The sequence below is a fragment of the Caretta caretta genome, chromosome 4 (assembly GCF_965140235.1).
Source record: "Caretta caretta isolate rCarCar2 chromosome 4, rCarCar1.hap1, whole genome shotgun sequence".
In the NCBI taxonomy this organism is placed as follows: Eukaryota; Metazoa; Chordata; order Testudines; family Cheloniidae; genus Caretta; species Caretta caretta.
Window position 1 is genome coordinate 103,719,582 of NC_134209.1, and position 26,727 is coordinate 103,746,308.

The following is a 26,727-nucleotide window of genomic DNA, read 5'->3' on the forward strand; positions in this document are numbered from 1 at the left end:
TGCAGTTAGTGGATATATTTTTTTCATTTGTAAACCCCTGCAGTTATATTTCACACAAGGGTATTCCCTTCCCTCTTCACCAAATGATGGCCTCTAAATTATAAAGCTGTATTTATGAATACATTATGTCCTATTTACCTTACTTTATGAAAAGCTACGTGCAGTGGTAGTGAGGTAACTTTCATGTTCTCACTAGACATTACATACAAAACGGCATTAAAAAAAGTGTTAAGGTTGCAAAGTTAAGCACTCAAAAAATTAGGAAATGTCAGAATTAAGGTTGCTTGTGCAGCTACCAGCTCCATCTCTAATTACAAAATAATAAATATGTCAGATAACTCCAGGTAATCAAAGCAATATGTATATTAATTTTGTCACCAGTGCCCACTTATATATTGGAAGAGTCAAATGTTGATGAATGGAGCCATAGAAGGAAGGGGGTGAACTTCGCATAATTTCCAATTGTTTCTGCAGTTATTGTCATGCAATAGCATTAATGCAGTGCCTTTTTCAATCTTTGGTTTAGTTTACTGGGGTACTAACAATGCAACATCATGTCTTTTTTAATTAGAGACTAAATGTAATTTAATTTGACTTTGAATCTGTGAACTGAAGAAAACTAGAAGAATTTCCAAAGTGATGATGAAGACTACAGGCACTTTCACTGAACAGTATGGGAACAGATAGAAGTAGTTCATCAAATTAACTTTCTCAAAACCTGATAATCAGAACTTGCCTTAGGATTTTTATGTAAGTCTGAGAATGAAGCAGTACACCCCAGCTTACCAGTTACACCTCAGATCACTGCTGAGCTTGACACATAGCACTTAGATAACTTTTACTTGTTTTCACTATAAACATAATTTAACAAAGTATAGCGATTCTAGTGATAGCAAGTAGAAGTATTGGAAGAGCGGAGAGGGTCCAGAGCTACAGGAGGGGCATCTTCTCCTTCCCCCCCCCAGCCAGCCACTGGAACCTGCCCTGCAAGACACCACCTACGTCTGGGGTAGCAGACATAGCCTTTAATACCAGTGCAGCTGGGAGCTCTGATACCAACCAGCTGAAACATATATAAATTCTCCCTCCACAGTTTTCCCACTTCCTTGCAGTTATGGACAACAAATGGACCTTGTAATGTACCTTAGACCCTAATTAGCCTGTACCTCTTGTGATCAGGGGCCATCCTGGCTGCTCAGCACACAAATTGGCTCATTTAAAAGCAGCCAGCTGGGAGAAAGCTTGCAGCAGCCCTAATACCACCCGTAGCAGCCTATCTGGCACCCACAACTGTGAATGGGAAACCCCCACCTCCTGAACCATAAACTGGGGGGCAGACCAGTCACCTGATTCATGGGCCCCAAAAGCTAGCACTGTAATAGGGACCATTAATAACCTGTGAGCTGTAGGAAAAATCATAGTGGCAAATGTTCAGCCCTAGAAACAGTTTTAAAATAGAAATCAATCTTACATTTATAGGTTCTCAAAATAAAGGAAGCCTGAAACCAACTTTTATGAGCTCCAAAAAACCAGATAATTGTACAACATGAACACACGAAGTGGAAGGATGTAAATCTTTCCTGTTTCAACTATAATTTCTTGCTCCTCCTTGGATGCTGTAGTGCAACATGATTCTTAATTACATTGAGCTGCTTGCTACTACTATATCTGTTGGCACTGATATATGGAAGATGAGAGATAGCTAGTTGGCTCATTTTCAAAGCTACTTTATCACCTCATAAAAGAATGCACAGCATGTTGCCCTGTGTTTTTCTACGGAGTGAAGTAAGAGTAGCTTTTTATATATTACTTTTAACTTTTTTAAAACTACAGTCTCTTCTGAATAGAATTATGCAGTAGCACAAAAAGAAATATGCAATGCTTGAATATTAGCAATAGTAGACTCCCTACATTGCTGTGATGGCCTACCCCAGCAAGGCTCAACATCCCCAGTCCCTTAAAGAAATCGGGGGGAAAAATCCACACAACGATATGACATCCCACTGCATTAAAAGACTTGAGCTGTGGATTATTAAAATTCTTTAATGTTGCTGACAGATGTGTTACTAAAGTAGAATGAGCCAGTCAGAGACTGTGGTGTTTGAAAATTTGGCTATGAAATACAAAGTGGGGAATAACAGGCTAGGCAGCGGTACTGCAGAAAAGGATCTGGGGGTTATAGTGGATCACAAATTGAATGTGAGTCAGCAATTTTGCTGTTGCGAAAAATATAAGCATCATTCTGGAATATACTAACTGGAGTGTCATAGGTAAGACGCGGGAGCTAATTGTTCCACTCTACTCTGCATGGTTGAGGCCTCAGTTGGAATTTTGTATCCAGTCCTAGGCACCATGCTTTAAGAACTGTGCAAACAAATTGGAGAAAGTCCAGAGGAGAGCAACAAAAATAAGAGGTTTAGAAAACCTGACCCATCAGGAAAGGTTGAAAGAAACGGGCATGTTTCGTTCAGAGAAGACCAAATGGGGGATATAACAGACTTCAACTATGTAAAAGGTTGTTCTAAAGAGGATGGTGATCCATTGCCTTCCGTGTTCACCAAGGGTAGCACAAGAAATAATTGGCTTAATTTGCAGGAAGGGAAATTCAGGTCTGATATTAGGAAAAACTTTCTAACTACAGGGACAGTTAAACACTGGAACAGGTTATCCAAGGCATCTATAGAATCCCTGTGTTTAAGAATAGGTTAGACAGACAACTGTGCGGCACGGCATAGGCATACTTCATCCTGCCAGTTCTACATTTCTAAGATTCTGTGAATATTCCTATTGTATTTGCTGGCAAAACTATTTTCATGTTTTTTAAAAAATGGCACCCGAACTCACAAAATAGGTAACTGTGAGTTCAAATACTACCTTACCTGTACTATTGCTCATTTTGACTAGGTTGTGTTAGTCTGACATTAGTGGCACTTGTGTAAATATGTGGATAGCACAATGAGAATTGCACAATCTGAACCTTTGTATGCAAAAATCTATATCTGCCAAATTTTGTTGGTGCAGTTAGGGAAGGCTGTTTGAAAACGTGACCATAATGTACTCATGGAAAACTTTGAAATCCATGTCAGCATTACTACTGATTACTGATCTGCTTAGAATTCCAGCAATGTGCGTACTACAGACGTGTCATATGCACTGTGTGGATAGAAAACTTCCCTGCTAGAACATTTATACTACATGGCCCCTACATAAATAACAAGCTATAGGATTTATGTTGTACAGTGCCTAGCACAATTGTATTGCACGTTACTGCGATACAAATAATAAATAACAATAACATGGGATGGCTAAAAGCAAACACTAAAAAACTGTGACCGATCTGAGCCAACCCCTTGTATCTGTCTTAAACTATGCCCAGTCCAATTGTATTGACGTCAATTGAAAGACTCCCACTGATATTAAAATGCAAGTTAGATCAGGACCTAAGAAAACACTGCTAGAGTGTGATCATGCAGTTTCAGTAATAATTGCCTTGCACTTCTGAAATTAAAATGAACTTTTAAACAGAAGCTAATACTTCTGAGGTACGTGCAATGTGTTCATTCTTAAAATACACTGGACAAAATTCTGTTCCCGTTTATCAGTGGAAGTTGTTGTTGTAATAGGCAACACTAAAAATATTTGAGGTTCACTTCAGATACCTACAGTATATCCAAATATATTTGCTCTGTAAATCTCTCAAATCAGAGTAATGGTATTGCTGGTACTTCCAGGGGTGGACCAGATGGAAAAACTTGTAATAGTTGGGAGTATTTGCTCCCAGGAAGTACCGAGGGGTGTATGTGTGTTTCACTTCATTTGAACCTGATTTGTGTGTGTGTGTCTCTCTCTCTACACACATCAGATTCATTTTGCATTTTGGTCAGAGGCTTGAGCCTATATTCCTTTTGTTATCTGAACTGGTTCACATATCCACAGATTGTAGCATAGTCCAAAACTAAGTACTTCACTGTAAAGTACTGGATCTGGTTATAATGGTGAAAGAGTAATAGTAATGAGCAGCATGTGATGTCAGGTGATAATATTGAAATGTTGCAAAGAGCTCAAGGAAAGGGGTGGGAGGGCTACTGAAAAAAGGATCTTTTAAATGGAAGCTTCCATTTTGATACTGTGTAGGAAGTTGTATGAAACACACCACCACAAGTTAACAAAAAACCCTTAAAAGTATAGTTAACTACAGAACTGCTCTCCTGGGTCCTACAAGAATGTACATATGAGAGTGTGAAAATAAAGATTTGTGATTTCAGGAATCTGAGCTTTGAAAAATCAAAAGAAAAACTAATTTTAGACATAGTGCCCCAAAGGATTGTTTAATTTTACCTGAATTGCAGCTTCAAAAAAATTCTTGAAAAAAGTTAAATTTGTTCACCAAAAAAGGAAAAATATAGAGGCCTGAAATATAAACTGGGTCTGTTACTAACTTATAGCAGGAATACTGGACAATAAAGTACAACGTAAGAAATAAGTTAGAAATATTGCTATATGATATGAACCTAGTAAGACACTGACTGCTGTCTTAAATAAAAATGTAAGAACAAATATATCTAGATCTATGTAAATATTATATGTACATATAAGGGCATAGTTAAAAATATTTGGTCAAAACATCTGACATGTTTTCAGTTGAAATCAATGGGATTAAAATTAAGTGTGTGCATAAGTGTTTCTAGGACTGTGACTTTAGATGGAGCAGTTATTTGAATACTATGATGAGTGTGTTACACCTCATTATGGCTAATCATTTCCAGAAGTAGTAGTTGCACTGGGAGATAGATCATATCAGTGAGTTGGGGAGTTCAGAAATATTCAGCACTGGAACTGAGTAGCTAAGTGCCCCTACATGTCTGTCTTAAACCAACTCTGTTATGGCAGTTGAATGTTTTAAAATAATGGCTAAGGGGCCTTTTTTGTAGAGTTATGTCAAATAAGAGAAGTACTACTATGTAATAAACATGTAGTGAAGCAGTAGAGTTTCATAAAGATAATCTAATACCATATTAATGTATTGTGTTTATATTTGTATTGTTTATTCATGTGGAACTGAATTATTAATCTTGCTTTGTTTTTCTTTGTCCCTGTTTAAATTGTACATTTATTAATTCCAAACTGCCTAGCTCTGAGATACAGACAAAATGTTATTTAGAACTTTGAGTATTCCAACTTCTCATTTAAGAAGTGTCAGCAATCTTTCATATCTGAGTCTGAAAATAAATGTTTGACTCTGGACTGAAAATGGGAATAGAAGACCTGGGGGAAATCAAGCATTAAAATCATGGTATAGATACAGTTTAAAGACCTGTCTGAGAGAACTAATGATTTGTAGGGAATTCAAATCTTGTTTGCAGCATAATTAGGGTTGTCTTGTTCAAGCAGTGCCTGGCTGATGTTCCATTTTCAGAAATGAAAGTGAAACTTGCAGGTCATTGCATCTCTCTGAGAGGCTTGATGATAGTCTATTTATACTCATCTACTGTGCAGCAGCTGCTAAATGCTCACTAATATATTGCAATGCTTGGTTTTTACCCAGGAGACTTAATTGGAGACTCTGCTGTATTCTCAGGGAAGAATCTCTTCTCTGTTAGCAGCCTTTTTCTCCCATTCTTCGTTCTTCTTTCCTCTCTTTTATGAGGCATTTATGTCATTCAGTGCATGCCCTTTCATATGAAATCCTCATTCATATGATCTATAAGCAATGTAGGATGAATGGCCATAACAGAACTATTATCATCAAGAAAGGTGGCCACTAGGAGTTACAGATATCATTTAATTTTGCTTGTTTTATCTCCTCAAAAAATTACTCCACCTATGAAACATCTTCCTGTAGCCATTCCTTTGTCAGTTTGTCACCCTTCACTTGTTGTATCTTGTCTTAAATATGGTCTGATGTGGGCAGAAGGGTCCTCCTGCATGCCCTGACTTGCGGGAATGGGGCTTTAGACTGTAAGCATCTAGGAGCAGGGATTGTCCATAAATATCTGTTTCTACAGCTAGTTGCCCAAAGCAATAAGAAGCTGAGTTTTATTGGGATCTCTAGGCACTATTGGAATACAAATGATCAATTATTATTATTTAACGAGGTGAGCTCATGACTGATTAGTGTATATACAGGTATAACTGTGTGGTGGCCCCCATCTTGGCTGGCACACTGGTGATTTAAGCAGGGACCTCCAGAGCTAAAAGCATGAGCTGCCACAGCTTGGGCTAAAGAGCCAAAGGTACTTAGCTGGGACAGTGACAGATTCGTTTCCTCTTTGAATGAGGCACAGAGTGGGACCTGTAACACACTCACCAGTGAGTTCAGCTAATCTGAATGTCACTGCTGAAGATACATATGGTTCTCATACGCATTATGATTTTAAAGGACTGAAATGATGGCTAGTTCTATACACAAAGAGAGGAAGGCAAATACATTACCTATTTTCAAAAAGAAAATTTTAGAAGGTTTTCTCGAAGAAATCCTCTAAGCATAACGCACCTGATAAGCTGATTTTCAGCAGTTAGTTTGGTGGAAGGGAATTACAGACGTGAAGTCTGAAGGCAAATGGAAACACATTCTCCACGTGCTCTGTTTAACACATGAAAACCACGTTCTTCAAGCTCTCAGCCATTTCTTTATGGGTGTGTTGGTCTCTCTTTCACAATTGAAGTAGCAGTTTGCCACTAACAGAATACATATCTCTAGATCAGGAAGTCCTAGTATTCCCTGATAGACTTGATACAGTTTTTGTAGCATCCACCCAGCTGTGTTGGAAGTGTTTGACAGGAAGTGTTTCACAGATGTTTGAAGAATGTGACAGGAAACTCATGATGGGTCAAAATAATCAATAAACAAATATTTAATATCTGTTTTTCCTGCTTATATATCTTAAGCTTGATTTTGATAAGTGGAAACATGTTACTTTGTATATATGTATAGAGGTATATTTTACTAGTTTTCAAGCTACTGTATTTGGCTATATAGTCAGAGAATGGAAGTGATATTTGAGCCTTTTATTTTGCACAGATTAAGCCATAGTTAAGATGTTCAGAAATTGATCCCTTTTTTTGACTGTGAAGCAATTTGTGTTACTTGTCAATCCTATCTTATCCACATTTTTAAAAAATGTACCAAATGGATCCAAGATACATTGTGCATTATGTCTTTGTTTTTCAGGTTGACTGAATTATGCTTTTCACTATATTCTCTTGCCATTATTTCCATTGCTGTAAAACAACTATGGGCAAAGTTTGTCATAAGTAGCCAACTCTCTTCCTGGCAAAGTCCCCTCTCCCTTGGAAACCATACAAATCCTAGTAAAATAGATTTTGGTGCTATCTCAACATAAGGAATAACATGATCCTTTAATTTTAGATTTGCATATTTCATACTTTAGATTGTATTTAACTATAACTTTTAAAATGTTCCCCCTACAATGGTGGACTATAAAATACATTGTACAGAACTGGTGAACTTCTGGTGTTGCAAGGCAATAATAAACCAAGTTATATTTGACCATGGTGTCTTCACTGCGGTGTGTCGATGGGAGATGCTCTCCCATCGATTCCCCTTGCACTTCTCATTGAGGTGGAGTACTAGAATTGATACTAGAGTGATCAGCGGTCAATTTATCATGTCTGTATTGTATAGACATAAATTGATCCCCGCTGGATCGATTGCTGACCCTCTATCTGGCCAGTGGTGTAGAAAGCTAAGGAGCAGCCTGAAAGCAGAGTGTGACCCTGGAGAAGCCTAGAGCAAAGTTCTGGATTGACTGTGGTGGTTGAAAGAAGCTTGGGCTATAAGCAAAGAAGCTATCCCTTGGTTTTTGGTTTCTCCTCCATTGTAAATAAGATTGCATCAAAGAAAATACCAGACTCCATCACCAATTTCTACTCCTTCCTGGAATATCATCAGGGCTCTGAACTTTGACAAACCACTAGGGTCAAAAGGCGTAACAGTACATTGTTCTAAAAATCTACTCTGAAACACTGGAAAGCAATTAAATGTCTAAGTTATGGCTAACATTGACTGGGAAACAGATTTTCTGTTTCATGGGAAATTTTACAACTTTGAAATTTTTTTTCTGTTCCAAAACAAAATGAAAACAAAAAATGTAAAAAATACTTCGACTTGGTTTTTTTCATGTGCTTGGTTTAAGAAATTCCTGTAGTATTGTACTTAGAATTTAGAATAGATGATATATCTTGTTCTCCTTCAGAAAACAAATTCCTGAAATGTATACCATCTAAAGTTAATAAGTCAATAAGTAAAGTCCTTCTTACCTTCTATGACTAACATTATTTACAAGCATGATGCCTGTGACTATCCGCTGTTCTTGCAAATCAGTGTTGCTGGCATCAAAATATCCTTTGGTCTCTTGGCCTCTTCTTTGTAAATTAAGAGAAGGTAATATTACTAAACTCTAGATGTTGTGAGCTGTGTGTTTACCCACAGTTGCCTTCCAGAAAGCTCTAGCGTGGTGGCCATGTAGGAATCTTAGTGTCTATAAAGGAATTTAGTAATTTAAATTAAACTAAATATACGTATTAACAGACATCAAATGAAAGAGGTGAATTTACACTTGAAGACAATTACTCAGAGTGAGGTGGAGGGTACTTGTGAAATTTAACTCCTCGTAATATAAATATTATTAGTTCTTTAGGAGAAGAACTAAAAACCATTCAAGTCCAGGTACTTCTGCTTCTTAATGTACTCTAATCCATCCAGGTCTTTATTGTGACACTTGTCACTGAAGTATCTGAGCATCTCTCAAAAAGTTAAAAAAAAGACTGGATTAATTTTTCCTTCTTACTTCTCTTGAGGCAGTAGGACAGTGTTTTTCTGCTCAGTCCCCTTTCCTCTCCTACCCCCATTGATGCTCTTTATCATGTAAGATGCTTTTAAAAGTTTAAAAATTTGCTTTTAAATTAATTTAGTTGAAAAGAAAGGTGCCAACGGACAGACCAGGAGCCTGAAGTCCTCTATATACAGAAGAGGTACATCATGAATATCCCTGTATTGCCCTGCTTCCATGATGACCTGGATTGACTGCTTCAAGGAGTCAGAAAGTTGTTGGATTTCCATGTCCGTTCAGTCTCAGCCTTTCTAATGAAATTACCAACAATGGTGCTCGCTGGGACCAGTGGTGCTAGTGGTCTTGGGAAGTTAGGAACTGGAATTAGATCATCCACTTGCTTAAGAAAAATACTTTTAAAAATAGGTAAAACTGTCTGAATTGTTTTGTTTCATTTTTAATTGCATTGGAAGGGACTTCTGCTTTCAGAAAGAATGCTTCTGGTGAACTTTAACCACTGAGGGCCAGAGTGGGTAAAAATGTAGATAGGCATGTATTGTTGAATCACAGAAATGTAGGGCTGGAAGAGACCTTGAGAAGTCAAGTCTAGTCCCCTGCACTGAGGCAGGATCTAGTAAACCTAGACCATCCCTGACAGGCATTTGTCCGACGTGTTCTCAAAAACCTCCAGTGATGGGGATTCCACAACCTCCTCTGGAAGCCTATTCCAGAGCTTAACTACCCTTAGAAAGCTTTTTCCTAATATCTAACCTAAATCTCCCTTGCTACAAATTAAATCCATTACTTCTTGTGCAACCTTCAGTGGACGTGGAGAACAATTGATCATCATCCTCTTTATAACCGCCCTTAACTTGTTTGAAGACTGTTATCAGGGTCCCCCTCAAACTTCTTGTCTCAAGACTAGATATGGTCAGGTTTTCTAGCCTTTGCTTATAGGTCAAGTTTTCTAAACCTTTATCATTTTCTATTGCTCTCCTCTGGACTGTCTCCAGTTTGTGCACATCTTTCCTAAAGCGTGGTACCCAGAATTCGACATAGTACTCCAGCTGAGGCCTCACCATTGCTGAGCAGAGTGGGACAGCTCTCAGATCCTTTTCTGCAGTACTAGCTCCCAGCCAGTTATTTCCAGTTTTGTAGTTGTGCATCTGAATTTTTCCTTCCTAAATGAAGTACTTTACACTTGTCTTTATTGAATTTCATCATGTTGATTTCAGACCAATTCTCTAATTTGCCAAGCTCATTTTGAATTCTAATCCCTCCCCCTGAAAAGTGCTTACAGCCCCTCCCAGGTTGGAATCCTCTGTCAATTTTATAAGCACACTCTCCACTCCATTATCCAAGTCACTAATGAAAATATTGAATAGTACTGGACCCAGGATTGGCCCTATGTTCATCTTTAGGCACATAAATACCTCAGTAAATCTGGCTCTCCATTGTTTATGGCGATTGCCAGATCCTTGGACAGTATTGGAGTGTCATGAAAGTCCCTTTACAGCAGCCAAAAATCTGGCCTCTAGTGAGTTTAAAGAAAGCTCCTGAAAATCAGTGTTTGAAAACTTTTTTTAATATAAAAGTGTTTTTTTTTGTGACTGTTCTTCCCGTATTTCTCCACTTCTAAGTTTCAGTCTTTTTGATGTTCAAGCTTCATGTGTCTCTCCTTTCCCTGCCCCACCCAACACACTGGGAAGCTTCCCCTGCCAATCATCTTCAGAATAAAATGATTACGTGGTGCCTGTCACTTGGAACATTCTTATGGTTTCAGTAGCGCTCCCTGGCTTTTACATTGTCAACAGCGGGATGTTTTCTGTCAGCTCTGTAGCTCCAGCTGAAGCCTCTTTGTGGTTCCGTGCCAAAGGAGTGTTTCAGTGAGAGGAAGACCTCCTTCAGGACCTCACAGATGAAAGATCCAGGTTCTCAGGCTCAAAAGGAGGCTGCATCTTCCGCCTGATATAACAGTTTATGCAGCTTATTTGCATAAACAAGGTCTGATGCTTTTATATAGACACTTTAGTGAGAAGAAGAATAAAAGAACAATCAAAACAGCTTTTTTCTCTGAACAGATGATGTATGATACTTTATGTCCAGCATTTGTTTTATTATGTTCAGTGCTGGAGACAGAAAGATAAATAATCCAAGGGAAGTGAATTTGTAGTCTCTCTGTATTTGTAATACAGTCTCTTGGAAATAATTGGAAAAAGTAAGACATTAGCATTTTTATCTCTGTAAAAGGACATAAGTGTGTTACTGTTTCTACATGTTTCTACATGCGCGCACACTTCATTTCTAAGTACCGTTTTTTGTACATACACTCATTGATCTGTTGCCTGCAATGTTGTTGTAGGCTATATTGGTCCCAGAATATTTAGAGACAAGGTGTTGAGGAAATATAATTTATTGGACCAACTTACGTTGGTGAAAGAGACAAGCTTTTTAGCTTACACAGCTCTTCTTCAGGTTTTGGACAGGTACAAAATGTCACAGTTAAATACAAGGGTGGAGCATATAAGGAATTAACACAAATTGCAAGAGACCATTCAAGATGAAGTGGACACAGGTCAAAGGAGAGTTAGTGAGTTATGGATTGTTGTAATGAGCCATAAATCCACTGTCTCTATAAAGTCCATGATTGTTGGTGACAAGCAGAGCTATGAATTAAAGCACTCAGGCTCGTCTTTTGGAGGTATTGTACAGGTTTCCTTTGTGGATGAGGACTAAGAGGTCAGATATGAAGTGATGATTTTATAAAAAGTGTTTGCCCACAGTTGATATGGTGTTCTTGTCTTTTATCACTTTACTGTGAATCTATTTGATAGAATGGTGATTCTCATTTTACCCACGTACTTGATATTAGGGCATTTAATGGATGAGGTCCGTCATGTGTTGTAGTAGGCATGTGTAGGACCCATGGATCGTGAAAGGTGTATCGTAGGAGGTGTTGATCATCGTAGCCGTAGAGATATTTCTGTTCTGTTTAATCAAACCCCCAGCATCATCACTCATCATTAGAAGCAAGCTCCCCACGAGACCAGGACACACCAGCTCAGACCTGCACCACACTCTGCCCTACCAATCAATGCAATACCCGCAGATATATCTCCACTGCTATGGTGTTCAAAAACCCCCACAACACGCTTTTCAAAATGCATGGGTCCTACTCATGCCTATAATAACATGTAGTGTACCTCGTCCAGTGCACTAAATGCCCCAGTAACTATAATGGATGAAACCAGCCAATCACTACACTCTTGAATGAACTCTCACAGGAAAATAAGACAAAAACACCCTTTCACTCAGGGTAAATACTTTTCACAAAATGTAACTGCATATCTGCTCTGTTGCTCTCCACCTGCAGTGTGTCCATTATCTCCTGCAGCAAATATATCTCTGTTCTCAATGGGGTAGGTTCTAAGCTACATCTTCTCAGAGGTTCAACACAATAGGGGTAGCCTAGGAAGAACGGGACAGAAGTGGTTTAATGCCACTTTTGTGCCATATGGGAGCTGTGGGCACTGAAACAGTTGCTGGCATAATTTAGAGCAGCCCCCAGGGCTTCCCCAAGGCTGCCTATGCAGCCCAGAAACCCTATAGCACCGAGCACAATAGGCACAACTCCTTTCTCCGGCCCTGCCCCAATGTCAGGGCATGTATGTGAGTCCTATGCCACTTTAGAATCATAGAATCATAGAATCATAGAATATCAGGGTTGGAAGGGACCCCAGAAGGTCATCTAGTCCAACCCCCTGCTCAAAGCAGGACCAATTCCCAGCTAAATCATCCCAGCCAGGGCTTTGTCAAGCCTGACCTTAAAAACCTCTAAGGAAGGAGATTCTACCACCTCCCTAGGTAACGCATTCCAGTGTTTCACCACCCTCTTAGTGAAAAAGTTTTTCCTAATATCCAATCTAAACCTCCCCCACTGCAACTTGAGACCATTACTCCTCGTTCTGTCATCTGCTACCATTGAGAACAGTCTAGAGCCATCCTCTTTGGAACCCCCTTTCAGGCAGTTGAAAGCAGCTATCAAATCCCCCCTCATTCTTCTCTTCTGCAGGCTAAACAATCCCAGCTCCCTCAGCCTCTCCTCATAACTCATGTGTTCCAGACCCCTAATCATTTTTGTTGCCCTTCGCTGGACTCTCTCCAATTTATCCACATCCTTCTTGAAGTGTGGGGCCCAAAACTGGACACAGTACTCCAGATGAGGCCTCACCAATGTCGAATAGAGGGGAACGATCACGTCCCTCGATCTGCTCGCTATGCCCCTATTTATACATCCCAAAATGCCATTGGCCTTCTTGGCAACAAGGGCACACTGCTGACTCATATCCAGCTTCTCGTCCACTGTCACCCCTAGGTCCTTTTCCGCAGAACTGCTGCCTAGCCATTCGGTCCCTAGTCTGTAGCTGTGCATTGGGTTCTTCCGTCCTAAGTGCAGGACCCTGCACTTATCCTTATTGAACCTCATCAGATTTCTTTTGGCCCAATCCTCCAATTTGTCTAGGTCTTTCTGTATCCTATCCCTCCCCTCCAGTGTATCTACCACTCCTCCCAGTTTAGTATCATCCGCAAATTTGCTGAGAGTGCAATCCACACCATCCTCCAGATCATTTATGAAGATATTGAACAAAACCAGCCCCAGGACTGACCCTTGGGGTACTCCACTTGATACCGGCTGCCAACTAGATATGGAGCCATTGATCACTACCCGTTGAGCCCGACAATCTAGCCAGCTTTCTACCCACCTTGTAGTGCATTCATCCAGCCCATACTTCCTTAACTTGCTGACAAGAATACTGTGGGAGACCGTGTCAAAAGCTTTGCTAAAGTCAAGAAACAATACATCCACTGCTTTCCCTTCATCCACAGAACCAGTAATCTCATCATAAAAGGCGATTAGATTAGTCAGGCATGACCTTCCCTTGGTGAATCCATGCTGGCTGTTCCTGATCACTTTCCTCTCATGCAAGTGCTTCAGGATTGATTCTTTGAGGACCTGCTCCATGATTTTTCCGGGGACTGAAGTGAGGCTGACTGGCCTGTAGTTCCCAGGATCCTCCTTCTTCCCTTTTTTAAAGATTGGCACTACATTAGCCTTTTCCAGTCATCCGGGACTTCCCCGGTTCGCCACGAGTTTTCAAAGATAATGGCCAATGGCTCTGCAATCACAGCCGCCAATTCCTTCAGCACTCTCGGATGCAACTCGTCCGGCCCCATGGACTTGTGCACGTCCAGCTTTTCTAAATAGTCCCTAACCACCTCTATCTTAGATTTTAGTAAGGCGTTTGATACTGTGCCACATGGGGAATTATTAGTTAAATTGGATAAGATGGGCATCAATAGGAAAATTGAAAGGTGGATAGGGAATTGGTTAAAGGGGAGACTACAACGGGTCCTACTGAAAGGTGAACTGTCAAGTTGGAGGGAGGTTACCAGTGGAGTTCCTCAAGGATCGGTTTTGGGACCAATCTTATTTAATCTTTTTATTACTGACCTGGGCACAAAAAGTGGGAATGTGCTAATAAAGTTTGCAGATGATACAAAGCTGGGAGGTATTGCTAATTTAGAGAAGGACAGGGATACCCTACAGGAGGATCTGGATGACCTTGTAAACTGGAGTAATAGGAATAGGATGAAATTTAATAGTGAGAAGTGTAAGGTCATGCATTTAGGGATTAATAACAAGAATTTTAGTTATAAGCTAGGGACGCATCAACTAGAAGTAACGGAGGAGGAAAAGGACCTTGGAGTATTGGTTGATCATAGGATGACTATGAGCTGCCAATGTGATATGGCTGTGAAAAAAGCTAATGTCATCTTGGGATGCATCAGGAGAGGTATTTCCAGTAGGGATAAGGAGGTTTTAGTACCATTATATAAGGCACTGGTGAGACCTCACCTGGAATACTGTGTGCAGTTCTGGTCTCCCATGTTTAAGAAGGATGAATTCAAACTGGAACAGGTACAGAGAAGGGCTACTAGGATGATCCGAGGAATGGAAAACTTGTCTTATGAAAGGAGACTCAGGGAGCTTGGCTTGTTTAGCCTAACTAAAAGAAGGTTGAGGGGAGATATGATTGCTCTCTATAAATATATCAGAGGGATAAATACCAGAGAGGGAGAGGAATTATTTAAACTCAGTACCAATGTGGACACAAGAACAAATGGATATAAACTGGCCACTAGGAAATTTAGATTAGAAATTAGACGAAGGTTTCTAACCATCAGAGGAGTGAAGTTTTGGAATAGCCTTCCGAGGGAAGTAGTGGGGACAAAAGATCTATCTTGCTTTAAGATTAAACTCGATAAGTTTATGGAGGAGATGGTATGATGGGATAACATGGTTTTGGTAATTAAATATTCATGGTAAATAGGCCCAATGGCCTGTGATGGGTTTTTAGATGGGGTAAGATCCAAGTTACCCGGGAAGGAATTTTCTGTAGTATCTGGCTGATGAATCTTGCCCATATGCTCAGGGTTTAGCTGATCGCCATATTTGGGGTCGGGAAGGAATTTTCCTCCAGGGCAGATTGGAAGGCCCTGGAGGTTTTTCGCCTTCCTCTGTAGCATGGGGCACGGGTCACTTGCTGGAGGATTCTCTGCTCCTTGAGGTCTTCAAACTACAATTTGGGGACTTCAATAGCACAGATATAGATGTGAGGTCTTTTTTAGGAGTGGTGGGTGAAATTCTGTGGCCTGCATTGTGCAGGAGGTCAGACTAGATGATCATAATGGTCCCTTCTGGCCTAAATATCTATGAATCTATGAATCTATGAATCCACAGAGGGCTGGCCATCTCTTCCCCATTTTGTGATGCCCAGCGTAGCAGTCTGGGAGCTGACCTTGTTAGTGAAAACAGAGGCAAAAAAAGCATTGAGTACATTAGCTTTTTCCACATCCTCTGTCACTAGTTTGCCTCCCTCATTCAGTAAGGGGCCCACACATTCCTTGGCTTTCTTCTTGTTGCCAACATACCTGAAGAAACCCTTCTTGTTACTCTTGACATCTCTGGCTAGCTGCAGCTCCAGGTGCGATTTGGCCCTCCTGATTTCATTCCTACATGCCCGAGCAATATTTTTATACTCTTCCCTGGTCATATGTCCAACCTTCCACTTCTTGTAAGCTTCTTTTTTATGTTTAAGATCCGCTAAGATTTCACCATTAAGCCAAGCTGGTCGCCTGCCATATTTACTATTCTTTCGACTCATCGGGATGGTTTGTCCCTGTAACCTCAACAGGGATTCCTTGAAATACAGCCAGCTCTCCTGGACTCCTTTCCCCTTCAAGTTAGTCCCCCAGGGGATCCTGGCCATCCGTTCCCTGAGGGAGTCGAAGTCTGCTTTCCTGAAGTCCAGGGTCCGTATCGTGCTGTCCGTATCGTGCCGTATCGTTACACCAGAAGAATCCTCATCTAGCCAGCTGTGCCATCTTTATACTGTTGGAACAGAGCATGTGGGGCAAAAAAGGGGCCAGAATCTGGTCCAATCGGCCTACTAGCATAGAAGATGTAATTAGATATAGAGCAGTACGTTAATAAAAGCGCTTATGGACCTTGCTAGTTACAAGTTAAAATAAAAGCTGTATGGTAAATAATTCATGCCTGAATACATCCAGGTTTCCAAGAAAATATTTACAAATAATTTAAAATGTCCTGTGACATGTCCACAGGATGAACTATCCTTGTATGCTTTAACAACTCGCATAACCCTTTACTTACTGATTTTTTGAGTGGATCTTATCCACATCTCCCAAACCTAGTTCTTTTGACTTGGTGAAGGCAAAATGTCCATTACCTACCTCTTCTCCCAGTGCTTGCAAGATACTGATGACTCCAGCTGATATGCATGCTTGTAGTACACTAAGAGCATATTCTTGTGTGGATGGGCAAATGGGTCAGGAAATCTGAACCAGCCATGTTAAATGATAAAGCCAAACACACATGAAAAATTCCATCACTGGAGAGCACGGAATAGTGCATATTTGGATTAGCTAATTTTTGTACTTTTTCATCTACCTCTTGGTTTTAGATCATTGCATCCTTACTAAGCAATACTCAGCTCTAAAACTCATTCCAGTCAATACTTCTTCATTGTTTGAGTAACACAGTAATGCCAGACTTCTTAGCAGCACCAACATGCTCAGAAGAGCCAAAAGATGTGGCGGCATTAGGCTTTCACATCAGTCATAGTTATATACATAAATGGTAGTGTGGCTGTGTTGTGGAAAATATGGAGGTTAAGTATGGTTCCTATGCTGTAGGTGGATATTTTAGTTACTTCAACCTATAGCCCCAGTGAACTTGAGTAAAGCTTTCAGAATAAGCCAAAATAAAGGAAAATATGTTGGTGATAAGTCATGCTGTATGGCTACTACAGTGTTGTGTATAATTATTCCAAAAAAACATGAAATGTAAGGTTAAATACTACATACCGTAGGCCATAAAGGACAGTTCCATCAGGATGTAGTCGAATCATTCGATTTTTCACTGTAACCCCATGAACATATGACTTCTTATCATTTTGGAAGTATGTGTCTGGCACCCAGAGCTGGTCAGCTACTCTGTTGTCCAAAGTTAGGTTCAGAGGTATTCCAGAGTAAGACAGCCTTTTGTCCCTCCAGGACTGCTGGAAATACATTGTGAGTGTGTAGTCCTGGAAGCAAAAAAGAAAAAAGGTATTTTAGTAGTTGTTTATTTTGCACAATAGTTTATATATCTATAATTTTAGTTTTGATCATTTAAGTTCAATACTTAATTATTGAATACATTTATATTAATATTAATAGCACACTTGAAAGTTTAAGGATCACTGAAACTTTGTAGCAAACGTAGATCTCTATTCAGTAACCACATCTGTGACTCTTGAACTGTATATGTTAATGTTGACCTTCCTTCTGATTACAGCTGGTGAACCTTGCGAAATATCCTTGCAGTTGTTGGAAAGTGGTATCAAGTGGAGTGCCCCAAAGGGTTGGTCCTGGGGCCGGTTTTGTTCAATATCTTCCTAAATGATCTGGAGGATGGTGTGGATTGCACTCTCAGCAAATTTGCGGATGATACTAAACTGGGAGGAGTGGTAGATACGCTGGAGGGGAGGGATAGGATACAGAAGGACCTAGACAAATTGGAGGATTGGGCCAAAAGAAATCTGATGAGGTTCAATAAGGATAAGTGCAGGGTCCTGCACTTAGGACGGAAGAACCCAATGCACCGCTACAGACTAGGGACCGAATGGCTTGGCAGCAGTTCTGCAGAAAAGGACCTACAGGTTACAGTGGACGAGAAGCTGGATATGAGTCAGCAGTGTGCCCTTGTTGCCAAGAAGGCCAATGGCATTTTGGGATGTATAAGTAGGGGCATAGCGAGCAGATCGAGGGACGTGATCGTTCCCCTCTATTTGACATTGGTGAGGCCTCATCTGGAGTACTGGTCCAGTTTTGGGCCCCACACTACAAGAAGGATGTGGATAAATTGGAGAGAGTCCAGCGAAGGGCAACAAAAATGATTAGGGGTCTGGAACACATGAGTTATGAGGAGAGGCTGAGGGAGCTGGGATTGTTTAGCCTGCAGAAGAGAAGAATGAGGGGGGATTTGATAGCTGCTTTCAACTACCTGAAAGGGGGTTCCAAAGAGGATGGCTCTAGACTGTTCTCAATGGTAGCAGATGACAGAACGAGGAGTAATGGTCTCAAGTTGCAGTGGGGGAGGTTTAGATTGGATATTAGGAAAAACTTTTTCACTAAGAGGGTGGTGAAACACTGGAATGCGTTACCTAGGGAGGTGGTAGAATCTCCTTCCTTAGAGGTTTTTAAGGTCAGGCTTGACAAAACCCTGGCTGGGATGATTTAACTGGGAATTGGTCCTGCTTTGAGCAGGGGCTTGGACTAGATGACCTTCAGGGGTCCCTTCCAACCCTGATATTCTATGATTCTATGATTCTATGAAACTGCAGTAGGCCTCAGTGTCTCCTCCCACATCAAATAGAGCAGTGGTTCTCAACCAGAGGTACATGGCGGTAGGCAGAGGTCTTCCAGGGGGTCCATCAACTCATCTAGATATTTGTCTAGTTTTACAACAGGCTATGTAAAAAGCACTAGTGAAGTCAGTACAAACTAAAATTTCATACAGACAATGACTTGTTTATATTTCTCTATATACTATACACTGAAATGTAAGTACAATATTTATATTCCAAATGATTTATTTTATAATTACAGTGGTAAAAATAAGAAAGTATGCAATTTTTTCATTAATAGTGTGCTGAGACACTTTTGTAGTTTTGTGTCTGATTTTGTAAGCAAGTAATTTTGAAGTGAGGTGTAACTTGGGGGTACGCAAGACAAATCAGACTCCTGAAAGGGGTGCAGTAGTCTGGAAAGGTTGAAAGCCACTGAAATAGAATACTTGGCACTCATGCGTTAGGGAGTAACATTAAGGGACTCCAGTCCATAAATCATGTGTTACATGTTTCTTGAGGTTTATCCTCAACCTGAAGAGAGCTGCTTTTGCCTGATTTCAGCCAATAGCCAAGCCCGGCACTTGCAGAGCTCTTGTTGATGTGTTCTCTCACCTTCCTCATTCCACTCTAAAACAATCCAAGAGGGCATGCTGTCCCTACACCCTTTAGCAGATAGTAAATATTTCATCTCAAAGCACAAGATCAGGTACTTTTCCCACAATGTTTATTAAGGCCACCAATCCTAATTCACCATTTATAGTCATGGATTCACTTTGGTCCTGAGACTTTTCTGGGCCTGAAAACTACAGGCTTGTCTACTCTTAAAACGCTACAAAGACACACATGTAGTGCTTCAGTGTAGATGCTACCTATGGTGATGGGAGGGATTCTCCTATTGTTGTAGATCAGGGATGAGCAAACTATGGCCCGTCGGCCAGATTCGGCCCGCCAGTCGTTTTAAGCCGGTCATCGGGCTCCCACTGGGGAGTGGGGTCTGGGGCTTTCCCCACTCCAACTGGGGAGCAGGGTCAGGGGCCACTCCACACAGCTCCTGGAAGCTGCGGCATGGCCCCACTCTGGGGCTCCAGCTGGGGGAAGGGTCAGGGGCCATTCCACGCGGCTCCTGGAAACAGCAGCATGGCCCCCTCCAGCTCCTACGCATTCCAGTGGCCCCCTCTGGCACTCCAGTGGGAACTGTAGGGGTGGTGCTGTGAACGGGACAGCGTGAAGAGCTGCTTGGCCACACCTCCGCATAGGAGCCAGAGAGGGGACATGACGCTGCTTCTGGGAGGTGCTTGAGGTAAGCACCAGCCAGAGCCTAACCCCATGCCCCAATCCCCTGCCCCAGCCCTGATCCCCCTCCCATCCTCCAAACCACTCGATCCAGGCCCAGACCACCCTCCTACGCTCCAAACTCCTCAGCCCCAGCCCCAGCCCAGTCTAACCCCGCCTCCCGCACCCCACTCCCCCACCCCAGCCCAGAGTCCCCTCCCGCACCTTGAACTCCTCATTTTTGGCCCCACCCCAGAGCCCGCACCCCCAACCAGAGCCCTTACGCTCTCCCGCACCCCAACCCCAATTTTGTGAGCATTCATGGCCCGTCATATAATTTCTATTCCCAGGTGTGGCCCTCAGGCCAAAAAGTTTGCCTACCCCTGGTGTAGGTAATCCACCTCCCCAAGGGGCAGTAGCTAGGTTGGTGGAAGAATTCTTCTATTGACCTTAGCACTGTCTACACAGGGATTTAGGTTGGCTTAACTATGGATTTTTCTTATGGACACCAGGCCAAAGCATCAGCATGAAGGGAATTCATATCTTCTATTTACTACCATATTGTGGCCCCGGGAGACCTCAGCTTGATGTGGAAAGAAAATTGTTTCAAAAGGCTTCTGAAGACCATCTGATTTCCCCCACCTCTGAATCTGCTGATTTTTAAGCGTAGTCAGTTTTTTAAACTAGATTTAAAACTAGATTTAAAAAGAAAATTCAATTTAGAAAAATAAATTAAAGTTGTCCTTTTAAAAAAATAGCCTAGACTGGGCAAACTTGTTTTTCCTTGTTTCCCACCCAATCCAACATTGTGCATTCAAAAGTTCAACTTGAACTCTGATGTTAAGTTCATATTTCTTTAGGAACAACTATGATCACACGAGAGAGCACAGAAAAAAAAAATTAAGGTATAAAAATGTGTGGAAAAACAGAGCAGAAAACGAACAGTGTGAAAAATGACAAAGAGAACTGTTGAGGAGGAGAAAAGTCCAACTGGGGTGGGGTGGGGGCAGAGAAATACTTAGAATTTCAAGATCTAGGGTTTCTAATTTTTCCAGCCTATCCTTTAAGTCTAGGTAGCATTCTGATTGTTGTTTGCTCAGAATTGTGACCTTCTGGCAGTATTACAAGACTTAAGATACCAACCTTTCTGAGAATGCAAGATGAATGATTCTGTCTGTACTTATGTATGAGAAGCTAAAACTCCCAGATTTATTTTGTTTAATAAGGCTGTTGGTTCCCAGATATAGATGTCAAGCGTACACTGTGCTTCATAGCAGCATGAATAGTATTAATTCTAACTTGTATGCATGTTAAAGCTTAATTAAATTGCATTTGAGATAATAAAACCGTGACTTAGTCTGCCACTGGTCAACAAATTCTAATTAGTGATTCAGGGCTCAGTATTTCAATGATCATTTACTTGATGAAGATAGAAACATCCATTTCTTAAATGCCTACATGTTATCCATGCCTCAGTAGGAATAGAAATAACTAGAAGGCTACACTGAACTCCCACTGACTCTCTTATTACACGCTGTAACAATCAATATATAAAGGTAATTAAAACCAAGAATGCTGATCTTAACAGGATGCTTTGTTCCATATGGAGCAGGCACTTACTGGATTTATCAGTCTTCCAGGATTTTCTTTTTCAGATATCCAGTTGATGGTAATTGATCAATATCTCCTTTAGGATATGGGATATGTTTTGCTTGTGAGTTCTCAGTGTGGGGGGAGTCACAACACAAAGAGTTCTGGCGTGGGTATTTTGACTAGAATCATAGAATATCAGGGTTGGAAGGGACCTCAGGAGGTCATCTAGTCCAACCCCCTGCTCAAAGCAGGACCAGTCCCCAACTAAATCATCCCAGCCAGGGCTTTGTCAAGCCTGACCTTAAAAACTTCTAAGAAAGGAGATTCCACCACCTCCCTAGGTAACGCATTCCAGTGTTTCACCACCCTCTTAGTGAAAAAGTTTTTCCTAATATCCAATCTAAACCTCCCCCACTGCAACTTGAGACCATTACTCCTCGTTCTGTCATCTGCTACCATTGAGAACAGTCTAGAGCCATCCTCTTTGGAACCCCCTTTCAGGTAGTTGAAAGCAGCTATCAAATCCCCCCTCATTCTTCTCTTCTGCAGGCTAAACAATCCCAGCTCCCTCAGCCTCTCCTCATAACTCATGTGTTCCAGACCCCTAATCATTTTTGTTGCCCTTCGCTGGACTCTCTCCAATTTATCCACATCCTTCTTGTAGTGTGGGGCCCAAAACTGGACCAGTACTCCAGATGAGGCCTCACCAATGTCAAATAGAGGGGAACGATCACGTCCCTCGATCTGCTCGCTATGCCCCTACTTATACATCCCAAAATGCATTGGCCTTCTTGGCAACAAGGGCACACTGTTGACTCATATCCAGCTTCTCGTCCACTGTAACCTGTAGGTCCTTTTCTGCAGAACTGCTGCCGAGCCATTCGGTCCCTAGTCTGTAGCGGTGCATGGGATTCTTCCATCCTAAGTGCAGGACTCTGCACTTGTCCTTGTTGAACCTCATCAGATTTCGTTTGGCCCAATCCTCTAATTTGTCTAGGTCCCTCTGTATCCTATCCCTACCCTCCAGCATGTCTACCTCTCCTCCCAGTTTAGTGTCATCAGCAAACTTGCTGAGGGTGCAATCCACACCGTCCTCCAGATCATTTATGAAGATATTGAACAAAACCGGCCCAAGGACGACCCTTGGGGCACTCCACTTGATACCAGCTGCCAACTAGACATGGAGCCATTGATCACTACCCGTTGAGCCCGACAATCTAGCCAGCTTTCTATCCACCTTATAGTCCATTCATCCAGCCCATACTTCTTTAACTTACTGGCAAGAATACTGTGGGAGACCGTGTCAAAAGCTTTGCTAAAGTCAAGGAACAACACGACCACTGCTTTTCCCTCATCCACAGAGCCAGTTATCTCGTCATAGAAGGCAATTAGATTAGTCAGGCATGACTTGCCCTTGGTGAATCCATGCTCACTATTCCTGATCACTTTCCTCTCCTCTAAGTGCTTCAGAATTGATTCCTTGAGGACCTGCTCCATGATTTTTCCAGGGACTGAGGTGAGGCTGACTGGTCTGTAGTTCCCAGGATCCTCCTTCTTCCCTTTTTTAAAGATGGGCACTACATTAGCCTTTTTCCAGTCGTCTGGGACTTCCCCCGATCGCCATGAGTTTTCAAAGATAATGGCTCTGCAATCACAGAGCTGTGTGAATGATCAATTTTTTTGGTTCACTGGCCAAACCAAAACATCAAAAATATCCTTCATTTAGATTGACCTGAAACATTATTTTTTTGGGTTTCTTGGCCAAAAAAATCTGAAAAAAACTGTTGGTTTAACATAATGTTTTGTTTAGATTTTGGGCATTTAAAATGACTTTTAATAAAAGCAAAGGAAATTTGGAAATGTCATTCACAAAACCACCACCGGAGGAGGCATTTCCCCTTCTAATACTCTATAGCCCCATGGTTACAGTGCTCACCTGGGGTGTGAGAGATCTGTGTTCAAATTCTCGCTCTCTCTGATTTAGAGGAGGACTTGAACTTGGGTTTCCCACATCCCATCTGAGAACCCTTACCATGGGGGACACTACTTCCTCCTCCACTGGCCAGTGGTTTTATGAATGGTGCTTAAGTCTCTTTGAATCTAGCCCAAATTTTTGGGGGGGTTTGTGGTGGGATGTTCACCCCAGACCAGCATGGATGGGGCTAAAGGGGCACGAGAGGCCAATTAACCTTAGGCGGCACTGGCTGGGGAGCTCAAGGGCCATGAGACTGACTGAGAACAAAGCTCACCTGGGCAGTAAGGTCTGAGAGGGATAGATCTCAACTGCTGGTTCAAGGGTCCCTGGATTGGAACCCAGTGAAGAGGATGGGCTCGAGTTCCCCTACACACTAATGCGGTAGTAGTGCAGTCAGTACAGTGGAGATGGAGACTGCCTGAGATTTTGAGGAAGGAGACTCTAATAATATCCCAGAAGGAGAGGACAATGATGACTTGGCCGGAGGGCTAAGCCACAAAGGAGAGGCACTACACTCTGGACTAGCAGGAGGGCAGCCGCAGAGTGAGTGACTGGGAAAAAGGGGCGAGCGACTGCCAGATGGCATGTGGACAGTGGCGAGCTAATTTCCTAGATGAGCCGCAAGGGGGTGCTGCCAAATGGTGAGCAGCAAACCCCGTGAAAGGGCTGGAGCTCTTTAGAACATTCATGTTGGTTGGCCTGAATCTGCATTTTTCAGTGAATAATCTATTAATCCAACAAGTTCTGCTGAGCTCTAGTCATGCCCCTCCTCCCTATCTTTATGTGTAGATGGGAGGGGAATCCTGAAACTTCTTTCCATTTTAACGTTGTATCACAGTTCTGAAAAGGTTGAGAACCATACTTTTGGAACAATATTTCTATTTATGCCTCTCCATGATATTTCTTGTATGATAAATTCAAAAATTAAAATAAAAACCTATGAAAGTTATAACATTAATTAATTCAATGAATTTCTGCAGCATTGATCTTTCATGTCTTGAACCATTTCTCTTGCAGAATGTAGAACTATGTATTTATCAGGCTAAAATGATGTTGAATTTCATAATAATTGCAAGATCCTGTCAGATTGCTGTGAAATGATGGCATTCCAATTCTTATTTTTATGTATTCTGGTAGACTCCACAATGTGCTATGTACAGTCCATGCACACAGGAAGGGTCCCTGCCTCAAAAACTTTTCTGTATTGGCACCTGTGAATGATGATAGTTAATGGGTACTGTTTCCCTATGGACCTAGAGCTCCCACCATCCCTCATGTGAACCAAAAAGGTATATTTGATTGTTAGTTTATTGGCCAAAGTTCCCAAAAAAGTGTTGCTGCAAAGTAATGCTAAAAGAGAGACAATGCAGAATTACTCATGTGCCTAGTTTTGCTCTATAAGCAGTCTCTATCTAAGATCATGACACACTTTCATAGCCTATTTTTAAAGTAGAAAACAGTGCTTGTGACTGGCAAATGAAATTATAATGGAAACCACATGAAAGGGCATATATAATAGAATTCTGTAAAGGAACATGATTCACTTGATAGGTGCATAACTTCAATATGACATTAACATATGATTGGATAATACATAAAATGTAACCAACTGCAAAAGGCAAAATTAAATGATTGATTGAAAAGTGTTACTTGCAACCTAGTATTGTCTCTGTTGAATAGGCCAAAACTGTTGTGACCTTTTGTACTTTGAAAATTTGAAGTGTATTGGGACATAATGGAATATGTAACTATCTATATGATTGACCTCAGGGGTGACATCTGATTGTGATTGGTGGTGATAAGAGTATAGCTCACTGAAAATTATAGAATGAAGTAAACACGTAGGGTGTAAAAACCTATGAAATGATTACCAAGTTGGACCTAAGAAATGCTGTAACCTGGATTCCCAGGAAGGATGACTAGAGACTTTTCCTTTTTGTGCTTGTGCTGATTAATCCTAGATGTCTAATCTTTGATTAATAAAAAGCAATTGAGCATAACCATTTGATGTCTCATTAATTAATGAACTGAATACCCATTACAAAGTGTATATCCATATTTGTTAATAAAGTATAATTAATCAAGGTACGAAAAGGTAACAGTGACTGGTATGTGTTCTTGTCACTAGAAAATGGGTCAATATAAATAAAAGCAGAGAGGGATGGATGTTGAAAAGACTGAACCAGATGGGCTCAGACAAGTATTTTAAATTTTTAGGATAAACACATAACTCACATTTTGTGGCTTGAGAGCCAGGGACATTTTCTCCTTCTAGTAAATCAGGTTTCTGCAAACTCTCTGTAGCAGTCTGGACCAATAGGTTCTTTTGTTTTGTATCATTTCACAAAGGTTAATCTCCAGATTTTCCCTGTCAGCAAACTTCCCAATGAGGATGGTATCAAATGAGTTATTCTGTAGCTCTTAATACTTTACACTATTTGGATAAGACAACAAATGATTCAACCAACGTATTGACAAATATTGACATATTAACAGGCCATGTTACTGACAGGTTCCAGATTAGGAAATGGAGACTTTGAAGAACTCGTTTATGGTACAGAATATCTCCTCTTCACCAGTCAGGAATCTGGACTCTCAAGCTCTAAGTAGTAATGCCCACTGGAACCTATATTTAATGTAATTAAGTGACACAGCACCCAAACTAGAATTTCCTGGATGGATTAAAGCTTTAAGTCCAAGGAATTCTAGTATGGGTGCTGTGTCACTTAATTACACTTTTTGGGTTGGGGGCAGGGAGTTGATTAGGTTTTTTTGTGGTGTTAATGTTTGGCTTACAGTGTTGATAGGCTCTGGTTACAGAGAAGAGAATTGTGCTATGTATGTAAACCTGTGTCCTGTCATCTATAATATGACTAGAACACATTGTACCAAGTGATGAATATTAGGAGCTAGGAGGAAACTTTTTCTTAGTGGCAGGTTATCCCATAACAGCCTACTGACTGATCTATTTTTGCACCTTCCTTTGTAATATAAGGCCCTGGCCACTGTAGATGATAGGATAAGAACATAGAAATGGCCACACAAGGTCAGACCAATGGTCCATTCGGCCCAGTATCCTGTCTTTTGGCAATGGCTAATGCCAGGTGCTTCGGACGAAATG

At 41.2% G+C, this 26,727-nt stretch overlaps 1 protein-coding gene across 4 annotated transcripts in view; it reads right to left on the reverse strand.

The window, feature by feature from the left end:
* The window catches only part of GABRB1 (gamma-aminobutyric acid type A receptor subunit beta1), a 272,071-nt gene that overhangs the window by 102,171 nt on the left and 143,173 nt on the right, over positions 1–26,727 (reverse strand). For all 4 annotated transcript variants that reach the window (XR_012668171.1, XR_012668172.1, XM_048848426.2 and 1 more), the window contains exon 4: positions 17,241–17,461. Coding sequence is in view for 2 of the 4 variants with exons in the window: in XM_048848426.2 (XP_048704383.1) it covers positions 17,241–17,461 (221 nt within the window). In the remaining 2 variants the exon portion in view is untranslated. The remainder of the gene's footprint in view (positions 1–17,240; positions 17,462–26,727) is intronic.